This window comes from Rhyacophila brunnea, unplaced genomic scaffold, assembly GCF_057557595.1.
Source record: "Rhyacophila brunnea isolate RB1 unplaced genomic scaffold, BYU_Rbru_1.0 scaffold_21, whole genome shotgun sequence".
Classification (NCBI taxonomy): Eukaryota; Metazoa; Arthropoda; class Insecta; order Trichoptera; family Rhyacophilidae; genus Rhyacophila; species Rhyacophila brunnea.
Window position 1 is genome coordinate 1,155,956 of NW_028232871.1, and position 14,312 is coordinate 1,170,267.

General features: G+C 32.2%; 1 protein-coding gene across 1 annotated transcript; it reads left to right on the forward strand.

Annotated features, from left to right (window-relative positions):
* The first annotated feature begins 815 nt into the window (after nt 1-815).
* On the forward strand, nt 816-13,837 carry LOC147070583 (uncharacterized). The gene is made up of 4 exons (XM_085949170.1): nt 816-949; nt 10,642-11,507; nt 11,577-12,752; nt 13,491-13,837. The coding sequence occupies exons 1-4, from the start codon at nt 816-818 to the stop codon at nt 13,835-13,837; spliced, it is 2,523 nt and encodes an 840-aa protein (XP_085805296.1).
* Nucleotides 13,838-14,312: the final 475 nt, after the last annotated feature.

Below are 14,312 nucleotides of genomic sequence, written 5' to 3' on the forward strand. Positions count from 1 at the left end.
TGTTTAAATATTTAGTTGATACTGATGTGACAAATAATATATCGAAGACACGTCTATTTGAAAATGATTTGTGGGACTACGAGAAAAACAAAACTATTAGAGTTGAACCAGTGTTAGTTTTACCGGTTGACTTGGTCAGTTATAATGAGGAGGATGTCGTCAATGCGATGGGCGTACAAATGAGACGGCATGCAAATAATAACAAGTCACCGCTTCATAAACCAGTTGATGATACTCCAGAAAAGAAAGTGACAAAACATAGAGTGAAAAGAAATCGAGTGGAACAAAATATAGACACTCCGACGTTTCCTCGAAGAGAACATTACGTTTCAAGAAATTTGCGTCAAGATAGATTAACGGCACGAAATGATGCAACGATTTTCAACCATTTTGTGCAAACATCATTAACTGATCTTAAAACAAGCGCAGAACATAATCAAATGAAAATTGTAGGACTTGATAGCTTAAAGGATGATTCATTTTCTAGTGTAACAAAAATAAAAGATGGGCCAGAAATTATTGACAATAAAAAGCGTGTAGTAAAATTCAAAGGTTCTAAACATTGGCCAGCATCTCCAATTTCAACTAAAGAAGAATTTGAAAACTATGAAAATTATACATCACTCAATTACGATGAAATAAACGGTAATCAGGATGTTTTTAATATTCACATGGGATCTGATTATCCAGAAGAAATTCAAAAAAGAAATAAAACTAATCAATCTTTATATAGTTATGCTGTAAGTAGCAATTCAAAAAAGCCTATTATTCATCAAGTCCTTACGAAATGGTCTGACACTCCAAATTTTGACATTATGACTAAACCGTGGGAGAAAATAACCGAGGAAAGACCACAAGATGCAGCGACGTTACATATTTATAAGCCTGATGAATTTATTGTTGACGGTCAAGAAGTTAATAATGGATATGTCACATCTACTGCACCAGCGTTTGTGGCAGCAGCATCTAATGAGATGGTTAATATTGAGTATTCTTCAATGGAGAAGGAACCGAATTTAGAAGAAGGACCTGTTGTCTACATCCGCCCAAAGCCAACATATTTTACCGAGGGCCAGAAAGATAGTTACAATGATGATGACTATTTAGTTTTTTCTAAAAGACCTACACTTCCCGTTGATGATGTATTTAATAGACCTGTCAAAAATAAAAATAAAAACAAAAATAAGAATAAAAAACCAAATTATTCTTCATCTACTTTGCCGTCTACTCTGATATACTCATCAAACCCTGGTTTACATTCTTCTGTCCCATTCAAAGTAGTCACACCAGAGTATAGCGTTGACGATCCAAATAGTTCATATTTTCCTATTGGTAATATTACTGTATATGATGAGAACAACCCAGATCCTGATAGCATACATTTTCCAGTAAAAGATAATGCTAAACCAGTTCTTAGTTTTACAACTGATGACGATTGTCCCACTGTATTTGTAACAATAAATAACACAGTACAGAGTGAATCTAAAGAAGGTTGTGCTGATATTCATCTTGTGATTAATTCACATGTACTTCAAAATAACGTCTTGCTTGATGATCCAGTGGCTATTGAAGCTGATTCTGTGTTTGACCCAGTAACTGCAAGTGAAAATTCTTACCCACTTTTACCAGTAGCACCAATTGTAGCAGGCGATGTCCCAGTAGTCGAAGGAACGAATTCTTTAGTGCCCATTGTTCCGCTTGCTGCTGATGTACCAGTCGTTGGAACTGGTCTTGCTAGTGGAGGACAGTCTACTCTTGCAAGTCCTGGAATTAGTAGTGTATTATCTAATCCAGCAAGTGGTGGTAGTCTTCCAGTTATTAACCCTCCTCCAGGAGTGGGAAGCTTAGCAAATTTTGCAAGCGGCGGTGGGTCTTCTGATGACGAAGAAGATAGTGTTGGTAGTTGGATTCATTCAGCGACAGGAGTCATTGCTTGGATGGCATTTTTAAATCCATTTAATTATGGTATATTTTCAATATTTCTTGCTCCTCTTGTTATCATTATGGCTGGTGGAGCAGGTTTAGCGGCACTCTTGACACCTTGGGTGTGGCCTGGTGACGCGGAAAGAAAGTCTAAACGGGTTGTTATTGTTGAAAAGCCTACCAGATGGTATTGGGCTTGGGATCCAAGTTATAAAACGTGGAATTGGGCGCCTTATCCGAGTTACAGTCGCGACTGGAATTCAGGTGATTCGAAGATACTCGAAACTAATATTGTGAAGGTGGCAAATAAGGATAGTGAGGAACCGGAGTATTCCTTGAATGAAATGATGACTAACATTAGCGAAAATGTTAGAAGATGGGCCTTTGATATGTATGGGAATATATTTGGAGCCAGGCATTACAGTAAACGAAAGAAACGGTCAAACAGTTTAATAGAAGATTGGAAAAAGCGCCGTAAATTACATAGATATGTTAATAATAAGAATACAATATAAAGTACCTAGAATATAGTAGGCTTTAAGTTCATGCATATTAAGAGTGTTATATTACATAAAATATTATACTTATGTATGTTACATAAAGCGTTGTGGACTGTTTTGAATGATAAAACACCGAAATCAAATTACAAATGATTTTTAATTTGTAAAATGCTAAAAGAGTTATTATTTGATTTTGTATTGTTATTTTATTTGTATATACACCGTGTTTTAGTCCGGTATTAATGAATAATAAATATATTCGAATATTAATTCGAAGTTATTCCTGGTCGATCCTGTTAATTAGCAAAATTTAAGCCGGTTTATGACATTTATAAATGTGTCGCTACATTTCAAAATCAGCGAAGTCCACCTTTAGGTTTTTTTTACTTTTTTGTGAATTGTTGAAGAACTATTGCTTTCTAACATTTATGCATTATCAAAATGTGGAATTTATTAATTTTAAATATTCTATACTCGAAATAATATAAACTTTAATCCTTGTGACTGTATTTGTGAAAACAAAAAGCTGTTTTTCTCCTATTCATCTATTGTGGACTTGGCCTATTTTGAAATCTAGCGACACAAATCGTCCACAATGTCCCACTTGCACAATACATGGCAATGTGACCTAATAAACACGACTACCTAACAAAAAGTATTTGATTTCAGTTTTTGGTCGTTCAATACTGTCCACAATGCGTTGTGGCTGCTTTTTTTGTTCACTGAGCATTTTAGATGCTTGGACAAAACATACATAATTATATTTATTTAAGGAGAAGTATACTGATCAGGATAGTCCTACTTGCGATATCTAGTGACGGAATTACGAAACAAACAATATTAAACAATTTTTAATCAATCAGTATTTATCTATAAACACAGCTGTTGAAAGCTTTTTTGAAATCCTCCAATTTTAAAAGTATTTTTTTTATATTAAATGTAAATTTTGAATACATACCTACATTATATTAAATAATTATATGTTTCGTAATTCCGTCACTAGATGTCGCAAGTATTACTATAGTAACACTTCACTACGCCTTGAATAGCTAATCTAATAGATCTTATTGATTGAAAATAACGCTAAGAATTTATTGTTGATTGAAAATTCGTATAAATGTACCCACTTAAAATATATTAAATTATTATTTTAATCTTTAGGCTTCCTATGTTATATGATTATGTTTTAATATGAATATGTACCTAGGTAAAAAAATAAAAAAATAACTTATATACTAACTTATTTTATCATTTTTTATTTTTTTTTCTTACCAATTTATTCCACTATTTACATGTAGGTACAACATTGTCATTGTATTGGTCTATCTACGTTCTAGTTACTGATAATACTTACATTAAATATGTAATGGTCTTATGTACATAACTATTATAATATTATATGAGATTAAATTATATATTTTTCATTGCATTTAATAATTTTTCATTGATTCATACTTATTTTTTATAATAATATAATGATATTATGAATGCTTGTTACATATAATTATTTTTCCCAAAACCCCTTAATACAATATCACAATCCATTTTTTCATAATTTCTTAGTGGAAAGACATTATATTAGGGTGAATGCGCCGCCTACCAGAAGCACGTAGTGGAAAATACGAAATTTGCAACTGGAGAGATTTTATTTCATAATTTTACTTATCTAAAACATTAAAAAGAAAAATATTTTTCATTATTTAAAGTCTAAGATAAACTAATAATAATTATTGATGCTGTTAGTTTCAAAATCGGTAACCTCCCATATTCTATCATTTTGAGATAGTTCCAAAAAACCACCAAGCACGTTTAGGACTGCACATAGAATATTTTCTTTTAGCAAACATATTAGTAAACAACACAAACATAGACACCTTCAAAACCAATCCATCTGCTCCATACTCAGTCTTAATCGAGCGTATCATGAGGTCCTACGTGTGATGTGAAGCATCAGCATTTTTGTACGCCGAGGAATCTCTCGGGAGCAGATACTCAAGACTAAGACCACCACGCACGTTGACTGACTTTACAGAGAATTTCTATTAAAAGTGCCAATGGCAGAGAAGAGCACAGTGAACTAACAAAAACAAATAATTCTAATTAATAAATTTATAGTACATCAAAACAAAGCTAAAACAATACGTGAAAAGATCTTCACGTTCACAATACAATTGGCTTTTGCAAAATAAAATTAAAAATGTTAAAAAATCATGTTGATAGTTAGTTAGTGGTAAAATATTAAAAAAAAATGGCGGCTGAGGAATATATACGACTTTGCAAACAACCTCCCATTTAATTGTAATATTTATGTAACAAACGGACCTAGAAATACATAATAATATGATGTAACAGTACTTGCAGAATCAGAACTAAGAAAAATATCAAAAAAGTAGGGTTACCAACATTGAAACTATTAGCTTAGATAAAATAAAACAGGATCCCATCTATTATTGATACATATTATTTTATGGTTTTAATTATAATTTAAATTTAGTTTATGAAATCTCAATTTTTTTTAATCAATTCATTGTTGCACTTAAATGTATTCTAATATGATATACATCAATTTTCCTAATAAATAAAAATTTGTACAGCACCTAACTTAAAATCCTGTTTATGTACCTATATCGAATTTAATTTCGGTATGGTCGCAATATTGAAGCTCAATTTGATATAAATAAAATGCAAGCTTTTTATTTTTCTGCTAGGTGCCTTTGAAAGATAGGAAAATTTATTTAGAAATATCAAAAATATTTATGCAATAAACGTATAATATATTTTTAAAATACCACACTATTCTTTTATGTCTCAAAATAGTTAGGGCCTGATGATTACATGGATTCAAGTGCATAGGGATCAAAGTTGAGTAAATTGACTTCTTTGAATTGATTTTTTCTAAATAGGTAAGTAGTGGTACTTATGCCTTTCTATTTTGTTACGTACACTGTTGTGGCTCCCTATCTAATTTATCAGCACCCTCAAAAATGATACCAAAAACTTTGTTTTATCTTGCATGATTATTTCGATGAAGTGAGAGTCATATAACGACGGTTTTACATTAAATTGTGTATTATTATTTAGGCATTTTTTGGTTATGTTTCGAGCTACTACATACCTTGGTAAGGTGAATACTCCACATACTGGAGGCACCTAGCGGAAAAATATGAAGCTTGCAATTTACTTATTATATTATAAATCTTTTCATTTATATCAAACTGTACTGAAATTAGATTTTATATCAATAAAATGGATTTCAAGTTATACTGACACGTTTTATATTTTATAAAAATCGATATTTTTCAAAATAGATTAAAAAAATATTAAAACTATGAAATAGGCAGTCAAAAATCTTTTCTATTCAAAAGAAAACTTAATAAACTAAATTTTAATAACAAACACGACAATAAAATAATATGTAATGATCTAATAATCATTGAAATTAAATAAAGAACATTTATATTTTTAGTGTTTTTTACATAAGTAAGTAGGTACATATTATTATTTATTCTAGGAGAATACTCCATCTACTAGGGGCATCTAGCGAAAAAATTTAAAGCTTGCAATTTGACTTATTTTTTTATACCTACATAGTTTTCTTGTGTAAAAAAAGATTTTCGACTAATGAATAATTTTCATGTTTTTATATTTATTTAAAAAAACATTGATTTTTTTATATCGAAATGAGATTCAAAGAAAAAATCATTAATAATGCTTTTAGTGACATCTATTTATTTTATCGGTAATGATGTTCTTGAATTTTCGTAATAATTTATTTATTTGAAAATAATAAATGATAACGATTCTAACTCTTAGGGATTTATGATATTATTCATATACGTCTATACCACCGCAAACTACAAACTGAAAGTATCTCCGAAAATGCTTGGATTATGGAATTATATTTTTTTTTACAAAAATACTAATTTTATTAAATTCTATGGAAACTGTTTCTCTTAATTGAACATAGATGGCAGTAATCTGGAAACTATGCTAAAAAAGGTAATACTATTGGATTTATTCTAAAATAATTCCATATTTGTCAATATCTACCTACGAAGATAAACCTTATGTGAAAAGTACTACATATTTATTTTGTTCTATAATGGGGTTAGTTTAAAATAAAAAATGAGTCAAAAGAAATGGTTGGAGAACTTTGGCACAAGCTTCTTATATAAGATAAGACTTATCTTACTTAATTAGTACTTAATTATGTGAAACATGCGTATGTATAATAAATAGAGGGAAAGGCTCCCGCAGAGTTCCAAATGGACTTATAAAATATTATGTAATCTGACAAATTGTCAATATTGGTTTATCCTAAAATGCTAGAATATTTAATTAGAAAAAATATTATATCTTGTTGAACAATATCTACCCAGTTTGTGATGGTGATACAGAGCCTTCAGTCGACATTAATTTTGCTCATTCAAAGGCAAAAAATGACAACGAAGTTGGTGAAGAAGTAAGTTGATATGGTTTCCAAATCCAGGATATAACCATAAGTACATTTTGTATCAGCTGCTATTTTCGACAGTAAGAGTTTCTATTTTTCAGCTACGTTTAGTTCTATGCTGTTAATTTTAAAGGTAAGAAGAATATAGTCTATTAATTAACTAAAACTAGTACGTTTCACGGATTGTAGTGATACTGGAGACATCAATATTGATAAATGCAATCTTTTATCGTTTACCAGAGCCTCAAAAGTGTTGTTTTTCCAATACTCGATGCATGGCAGAGTTCTGTCACGAATATCATCTGTAAGGGATCTTGGCATTACGTTTGAGAGTAAACTGACATTTGAGTCGCTTAGAATCATAACTCACATATTGCAATTTTGTCGTTTTTTAGTTAAATATGCCAAGTGATTCTAAATGAATTAATCTATATACCGAAAAATAGTTGAGTATTAAAAGTCAATTTAAACCATGTGAAAATCGTTGACAAAGTTCATTGTTGGTGTAATATGTCGTATATTTCAAAGAATAGAGTTTTGTCACCAACGCCTTCCTAACCAATCGGGGAGCTCTATTTCTCATAGTATGCTGTATGTCTGCAACGTTAGGAGTATTAGGTATATATATTTAAAAAAAAAAAGTTATTCGACTCTCTCACTCATTAATATTCTAGGGAGTTCAATACTGTTCTTCTAATTACAAAAAATAGTGCTCTGTTGGTTTTTAGCGATTATCTCAACACTTGATTTTTGGAATATGTGAGTTATGATTCTAAGCGACTCATTTATTAGCCATATAGTTACCATTTGTAACAAAGCGCTTAAAATGTTGGGTTTCGTCATGCGTACTTCCCGGGTCTTTTCAGATGTTACGGTATTAAAACTTTTGTTTAATTCTTTAGTTCGAAGCAGACTTGAGAGTGGGTCTATTGTTTGGGCACCGCATCAGTTGAAGTATGGCCTTATGGTGGAGAGGGTACAGAAGAAATTCTTCAGACTCCTTTACTTGAAGTTGTATGGATACTATCCGTGGCTTTATCCAACTGACTTTCTCTTAGGCATGCTTACATACTGCAGTCTGCAATTTAGAAGAAATCTTTATTTAGCTACGTATTTTTTTCGACTTATACATAGTATAAATGAGAACTCTGCCATTCTGGGCAGTGTTGACCTGTGTGTCCCTGATAACTATCTTAGAAATAGAGACCATCAGTTGTTTATTCTCCCAAGGTGCAGAACCAACCTGCCACTGGTAATGCCAATTGGGAGAGTGATAACTATGTTCAACGAAATTGCTTCGGGTGTTGATATATTCCACCTACGTGAGAATGAGTTTAGGTGGATGTTGTTTTATAAATTCTTAAAATAGGGTCTGCTTAACTCATCCGGTGTACTTCCTTGTACCTATCTAATTCATCTACTGATATATCTTTTTTTTATGTAATACTGTTATATTTATATATCTTTGTTTCTAAATGTCATGTTGTGAACGTCCTAAACTTATAATTTGTAATGTCCACAATATGTTAAAAATATAAATGAATTGAATGAATTGAATAAATGAATTGAATCGGGTGACGTATTTACAAAATATTCATTTTAGCTACTAATGACATCTAGTGATACAATTTGAAACTTTTAATTCAATACAATTTAGTATTAATAATTTACATTTATTTTAACAGTATTTTAATTAAACAATACATATCCAACATTTAAAACATACTTTTTAACCAAAGATAAATTATTGACAAAATGTGCTTTTGTTGAAAGCTTTCCTATTATTACTACATACTATTTTAGGCCATTTCCATTTCAGCACTTTATACATACCTGTTTCGAGGAGCGACTGAATATGTTCAAAATCAATTCCGTGGTGGTAGGCAAGCGATGCGTTGTTTAGGGGCAGAAATGAAGATACGAATACGATCAATACAACTTTTGAAAGCAGTTGCAGTTATCCTTGAAAAACGATGCTGTCGCTTCGTTAGAAAGTTAAAGAAAATATAAGGTGGCTCTAAGCATGTCAGCATCTAAGAGCTCCATTTATATGAAATCACCGCTGTTTGAGAGAAGGTTTCGTTGAAATTATTTAATCTTCTGTGGATGACGTGGTGTCCATGTAAATTTTTTTCATAATTTTTGTTGCATTTGTCTATTTGAAATAATAAAATGAGTAGGTATAGTATAGATCCACCAGTATAAAACGTCGGCTGAGTGAGGGCGCTACATGCTTACATTTGACAGATCATTTAATACTTTTTATACTGTGATGAGCTTAGTTCTAAATTCGAACACCCGACAATTTATGATGGTATATCAGCTATAGTAACAATTATGCTTAATATTTGAGACTAAACATGAAAAGGGACGACATTCTAGGTCTTCCTAAGGGCGGCACTTAGCCTATGGACGTTACTCATGGTAAAATCTAAAAATCATTGCCGACGCCCGAACAGATAATATGGCACAGAAAGACGAGTCTGTCTCCTATAAGCTGGCGTGCCGGTTCCCACTCGCTTCAGCATCTAATTCGTTCCCTACGATTGAAAACTGGCAACAGTTGAACGCGATGGCACAATGCTTTCCGTGTGACTTGTATGCCAGTTTATAAAATACAGACTCTAGAAGCATTTTAGAATGTGTAAAGAGACAGAAAAATATTCACAGTATTAAAGTATTTGTTTATTTAATTTAAAAAAAAACGATTTTTCTAAAATAAATGTGTATCTTTTTCTCATATCGAATCGAGCTTTGGAACTTATATCTAGTCACAATAACAAAGTTTGATTTGTACTTCCGTCACTAGATGTCTCTAATAATATCACGGATTGTATTGTAGAAGCATTTCCTTTCAAGATGATAGTAAGTTCTATACATTTATTTTAGATTTAGTACAATATTGCTAATAATGAAATAACTTTCAATATATATTAATCGACAGTAACTTTGTTAACCAAAAAATTGTTTCTACTAAATCTATAATTTGAATAATCAGGAATTCGTTGTGATTATTTTCATCTGGGTTCTGGGGTAAAAGAGAAAATTATGTATAATTTTATTCTGCAGTCTATATGGTTGAAAAATCGATGAACATTTTTTATTAGGTGAATGGTTTCATTTCTAACAATATTGATCCTACTTGTGAATTCTCAATAAAAAATTGATCTGTGGTGGGTATTCCAGAAATTCTCAAATTAGATAAGCTAATGTAATTTTGTTTATGAATATAATTATTGAATACTTACGTATTAGTGTTTAATACTTTGGACGCTGAATACGCACATGCGCGTAATGACCAGGCGGCCAATCGATGTAATTAACGTGCATTTTAAAGGTGCTAATTAAAAAATCATTATATAGTCAGCAGCGAATGAGTTGATAGAATGTTTAGTAGAAAATGAGACATGATAATCAAATAGATAATTTTCAAAAGCCTTAGAAAGATATTTATACATCCATGAATAAATCTTGAACAGAATGATATTCGAACATACATCATTCATTTGACTATGGATGAGTGCCCCTAACGAATTAAGCTACTGACTTAATTAGTGTCCTCCATACAAATTCTTTACAACACGCTGTTTAAGGTGTCAAATTCCGCCAAGAGATGACTACAACTTTTATAATTTAATCATTTTTTAATTAAAGACAGTCATTCATATCGTTTACACAAAAATTGCAGCGATAATAAGTTCCCTGATAATACAAAATGTTCATAATTTATTGATACTTAGGCTCTTTTCTTTTCTTCTATTGCAGTTCTAATCTGTTGGAGACCTCTACCATATCTGCTTCTCCACCTCTTGGATCTATATCTCGCGAAGAAAAAACTAATACTCCGGCAATTGGAGAATCCATCCAGATGGTCGCTAATCAGCTCCTTCAAGGAAACAAGACTCCTCCACCAGCTACGGGAGAAGGAGGCGTTGTCGAAGATGTAAGAACTCCTCCAAGAATGAAAAATCAACAGAATAATAAAAATAAAAACAACAAACCACCAACGAGTACGGCCAGTGCTCAAATACCTGAAAGCTCTCATGCAGGAGTAGCTGTTCCTATGGATGCAGATGAGGTTGAAAAACCAATTGTTAAACCCAATAAATCAGTCAGTTATATTAATAAGTTATCTACTACAGATGAAGGTCTTTCAACTTGGATACTTCTGAGTGGAACTCCTACTACACCTAACCCTAAGAATCATATTAAAAATACTAACATGGAAGTAAGTAATGTAGATAAAAACGGATCTAAAGATGAAGTCGTTGATAATGATATTAAAAAAGTAACTGAAGTAAAACAAAGACCCAAACCAACTTTAAAGCCAACTCGAAAAACTACAACAGTTGCACCTAAACCAATTTTTACGAGAAAAACAGTAGCTATTGGAAGCTCTAATAAATCAGATTTAATTGCGAGTGGGTCTGCAGTGAATGAAAAAGTTATGAATAAAATCAAAGCTTCAGTTTTAGCCAATGTTCAAAAAAATAAATTCGCTGCTTTCAATAGGACTACAACTTCTACGTCTCAGCCTATAGTTGAAGATATTTCAACTCCAGCTCCAAAAGAAGAAGTGATAGAAGTAAGCACAACAGAAAAACCCACGATAAAGACTTCAACAATGCCAAGTCCTCCTAAAGTAGAAAAGATCAAAGTGTCTGTTGAAAAACCGCATAAAATAAAACCTTTAACTTCAGCAATTGAAAATATTGAGTCTAAACATAAAGTTATGGATAAAGATATGGAAATTCAAGCAAACGATATTGCAGTAGAATCAAAAGAAACTGAAATAGAACTTGAAGTGAGTACACCAGCGCCTGCGACAACTAAAAAGCCCAAGAGGACTTCTGGAAAAAGGAAGAAGAACAAAAATAGAAGACGATCAAAGCCATCGACCACAACTGAAAAACCTGACGTTGCCATTGAATCAAAAAATAATAACAATACGAAACTTGCATCAAAAATTGCACACAAAGAGAAACCAATAACAACTCAGATTTATAATTATTTGTCAAGAGAAGTAATGCCTTCAGTAGGTGTAGGGATCGTCAGTATAGCAGGATTAGTAGGTTTGGCAAGTTACTTTTTATATCCATTTTCAGGAGTAGTCCGACGTGCTTATGATATCAATGACAGAAAAGATGATCTTTACCAACAAAATGGAGAGCAATACGCAACTGCTGAAGGTGGTCAAACTGAAGAAGAAATGTTGGGATCATTTTTCCCTGAAGAGCCCAGTAATAAAAAAGCAAACAGAAATAATGTTAATCCTTATGCAGGACAAACGCAGTTTAGATACCCGCAAGTAAAAAAACCGCAAGACCAAAATATTAGATATCGGAATGTAGCACATGGATCAGATTCAAATAGCTTTTTACCAAGTGATAGAGTTGGTCAACAAAGTGCTGATCAAATAAAAGGAGCTGCTTATTCAGAACAAATCCATTACGATACGCATATGCCGGAAGAGGAAGACAGCTATTCTAGTTTAGGTTACCAGCATCCACAACCAGTATACAAATCTTCCGATTTAAATCTTGAAGAAACTGCATTTGCAACAGATTCTGTCCAAGCAACATATGCAACGCAAGAACACATACCTGACCCAACGTATGGCCAAGCCATGCGATATAGCCAAGAAGTAATGACTAATGATGCCACTAAGTCACCGGGTGTTGGTACGTTGCATTTAGGCGTTGATGATGTGATTGAGCAACAAAAAGAGACTGGATATACTGTAGCGGTGATTGGTGCAGAAGACAAACAGCCACAGTTTGTTGTTGGCAATATTCCAAAAGAGTTAATTCAGGCTGTTACTCCTATCACAGTACCAGAACATGGACCTCGTAGTCTAAAAATTAGGAAAAGAAGAAGTATACCTGTAGTAGAATATGAAATGCCACTGCATATTTCAAGTATGGCGGAATCTTTGGAGGAGATTTTTAAAAAATCTAATGAAAATGATTCTGATTCTGATTTCAGCAATGAAATTAGTGACTCAACGAAGGAAACAACCCTAAAATATCAACCAACTCCAATTACTTATCATGAAAAACAGAAACCTGTCAATAAGGAGGCAAATCTATTTACGTCTTTTGATATGACTACAAGTGGCATGAATATGGAAAATGATGAAAAAACATCTATCAAAGTAAATAACGAAGACAAAAAAAAGGAAAATAACATCTCGAAATTGGATTTTGGAAAAGAAAAACGTACTGATTCAAAGACAATAAATAAATCATCTAAAGATGAAAGAAAACCATTGGGTCCTACTGAAATGCTTACCTTAAAAAACACACAAGGATCAAAAATAATAATAATGGCTGACGATTCTATAAAAAATCAATATACATCAGCGCCAAATATTGACATGATATCGATTGGTAATATAGGGAATTTTTTGACCACTCGAAAGTACGGGGTAGTAGAAACGTCATCCAAATCAATTGAAGATATTAAAAAGTCGGAGAATTTAATAACATCCACAAGCGTGCCAGTTGTTGAAATTTTAGAAAAAAATCAAAGCGGTCCAGGTGTGGAAACGATATCAAAAGACGAAATAAAAGAAACTAAAAACAGTGGTAATGTCGATTCTACTTTGATTCCAGAAAAATTATTTATTGAAGTATCAACAAAAGATGTAAATATCCATGATCCGAAGCCGACAGAAGATTCTTCAGCTGAAGTAACCACTCACAAGATTGACTCAAACGAGCCTGGTTATCATGACAACGACGAATTTCCAAACACTGATCCGTTCGAAGGTCACCCGAAGCCGTTCTCTTTCATGGGATTCTTGAAGAGTTTGGTTGAGTTCAAAATACGACTGGGTATGAGTATTCTACAAACGACGAGTGACTCACTAGCAAGATATTTACGAAATATGGATTCGACTTTGAAAACGGCATCGAGAGCTTCCGAATATACAGAGAAACCACTTTACGATATAAAATGAATATAATTTAAAATTCTTATGGGTTCAATAATAATTAATTATCTTTGTTTAAGTAATGCGTATTATTTATAACATAAGATTCAAAGACTATCACGTAAACGTTAATTTTAATTCATTTAACTCAGAGCCAGTGTGTCTTAAGTTGGCTTTAATAGAATATTGGTTCAGTACATACTGATTTTGATTACCTAAATAATAAATTCATTAAGCGTTTGAAAAACCACATTTGTATCGCTAGATTTCAAAATCAGCCAAGTCCACCTTTAGGTATTTTTGACTTTTTTATAAATTGCTGAAGAACTATGCTTTCTAACATTTCTGCATTATCAAAATGTGGAATTTATTAATTTTAAATAGTCTATACTCGAAATAGTATAAACTTTCACCCTTGTGTCTGTGTACTTGAGAAAACAAAAAGCTGTTTTTCTCCTATTCATCTATTATGGAGTTGGCTGATTTTGAAATCTAGCGGCAC

What these genes read in the sequence shown, in the direction of transcription:
- LOC147070583 (XM_085949170.1), top strand. Translation starts at nt 816, where the DNA reads ATGACTAAACCGTGGGAGAAAATAACCGAGGAAAGACCACAAGATGCA. An exon ending in GTCACATCTACTGCACCAGC is followed by an intron (nt 950 to 10,641) that starts GTTTGTGGCAGC and finishes CTTCTATTGCAG; the next exon opens with TTCTAATCTGTTGGAGACCT. An exon ending in AAAGACTTCAACAATGCCAA is followed by an intron (nt 11,508 to 11,576) that starts GTCCTCCTAAAG and finishes CTTTAACTTCAG; the next exon opens with CAATTGAAAATATTGAGTCT.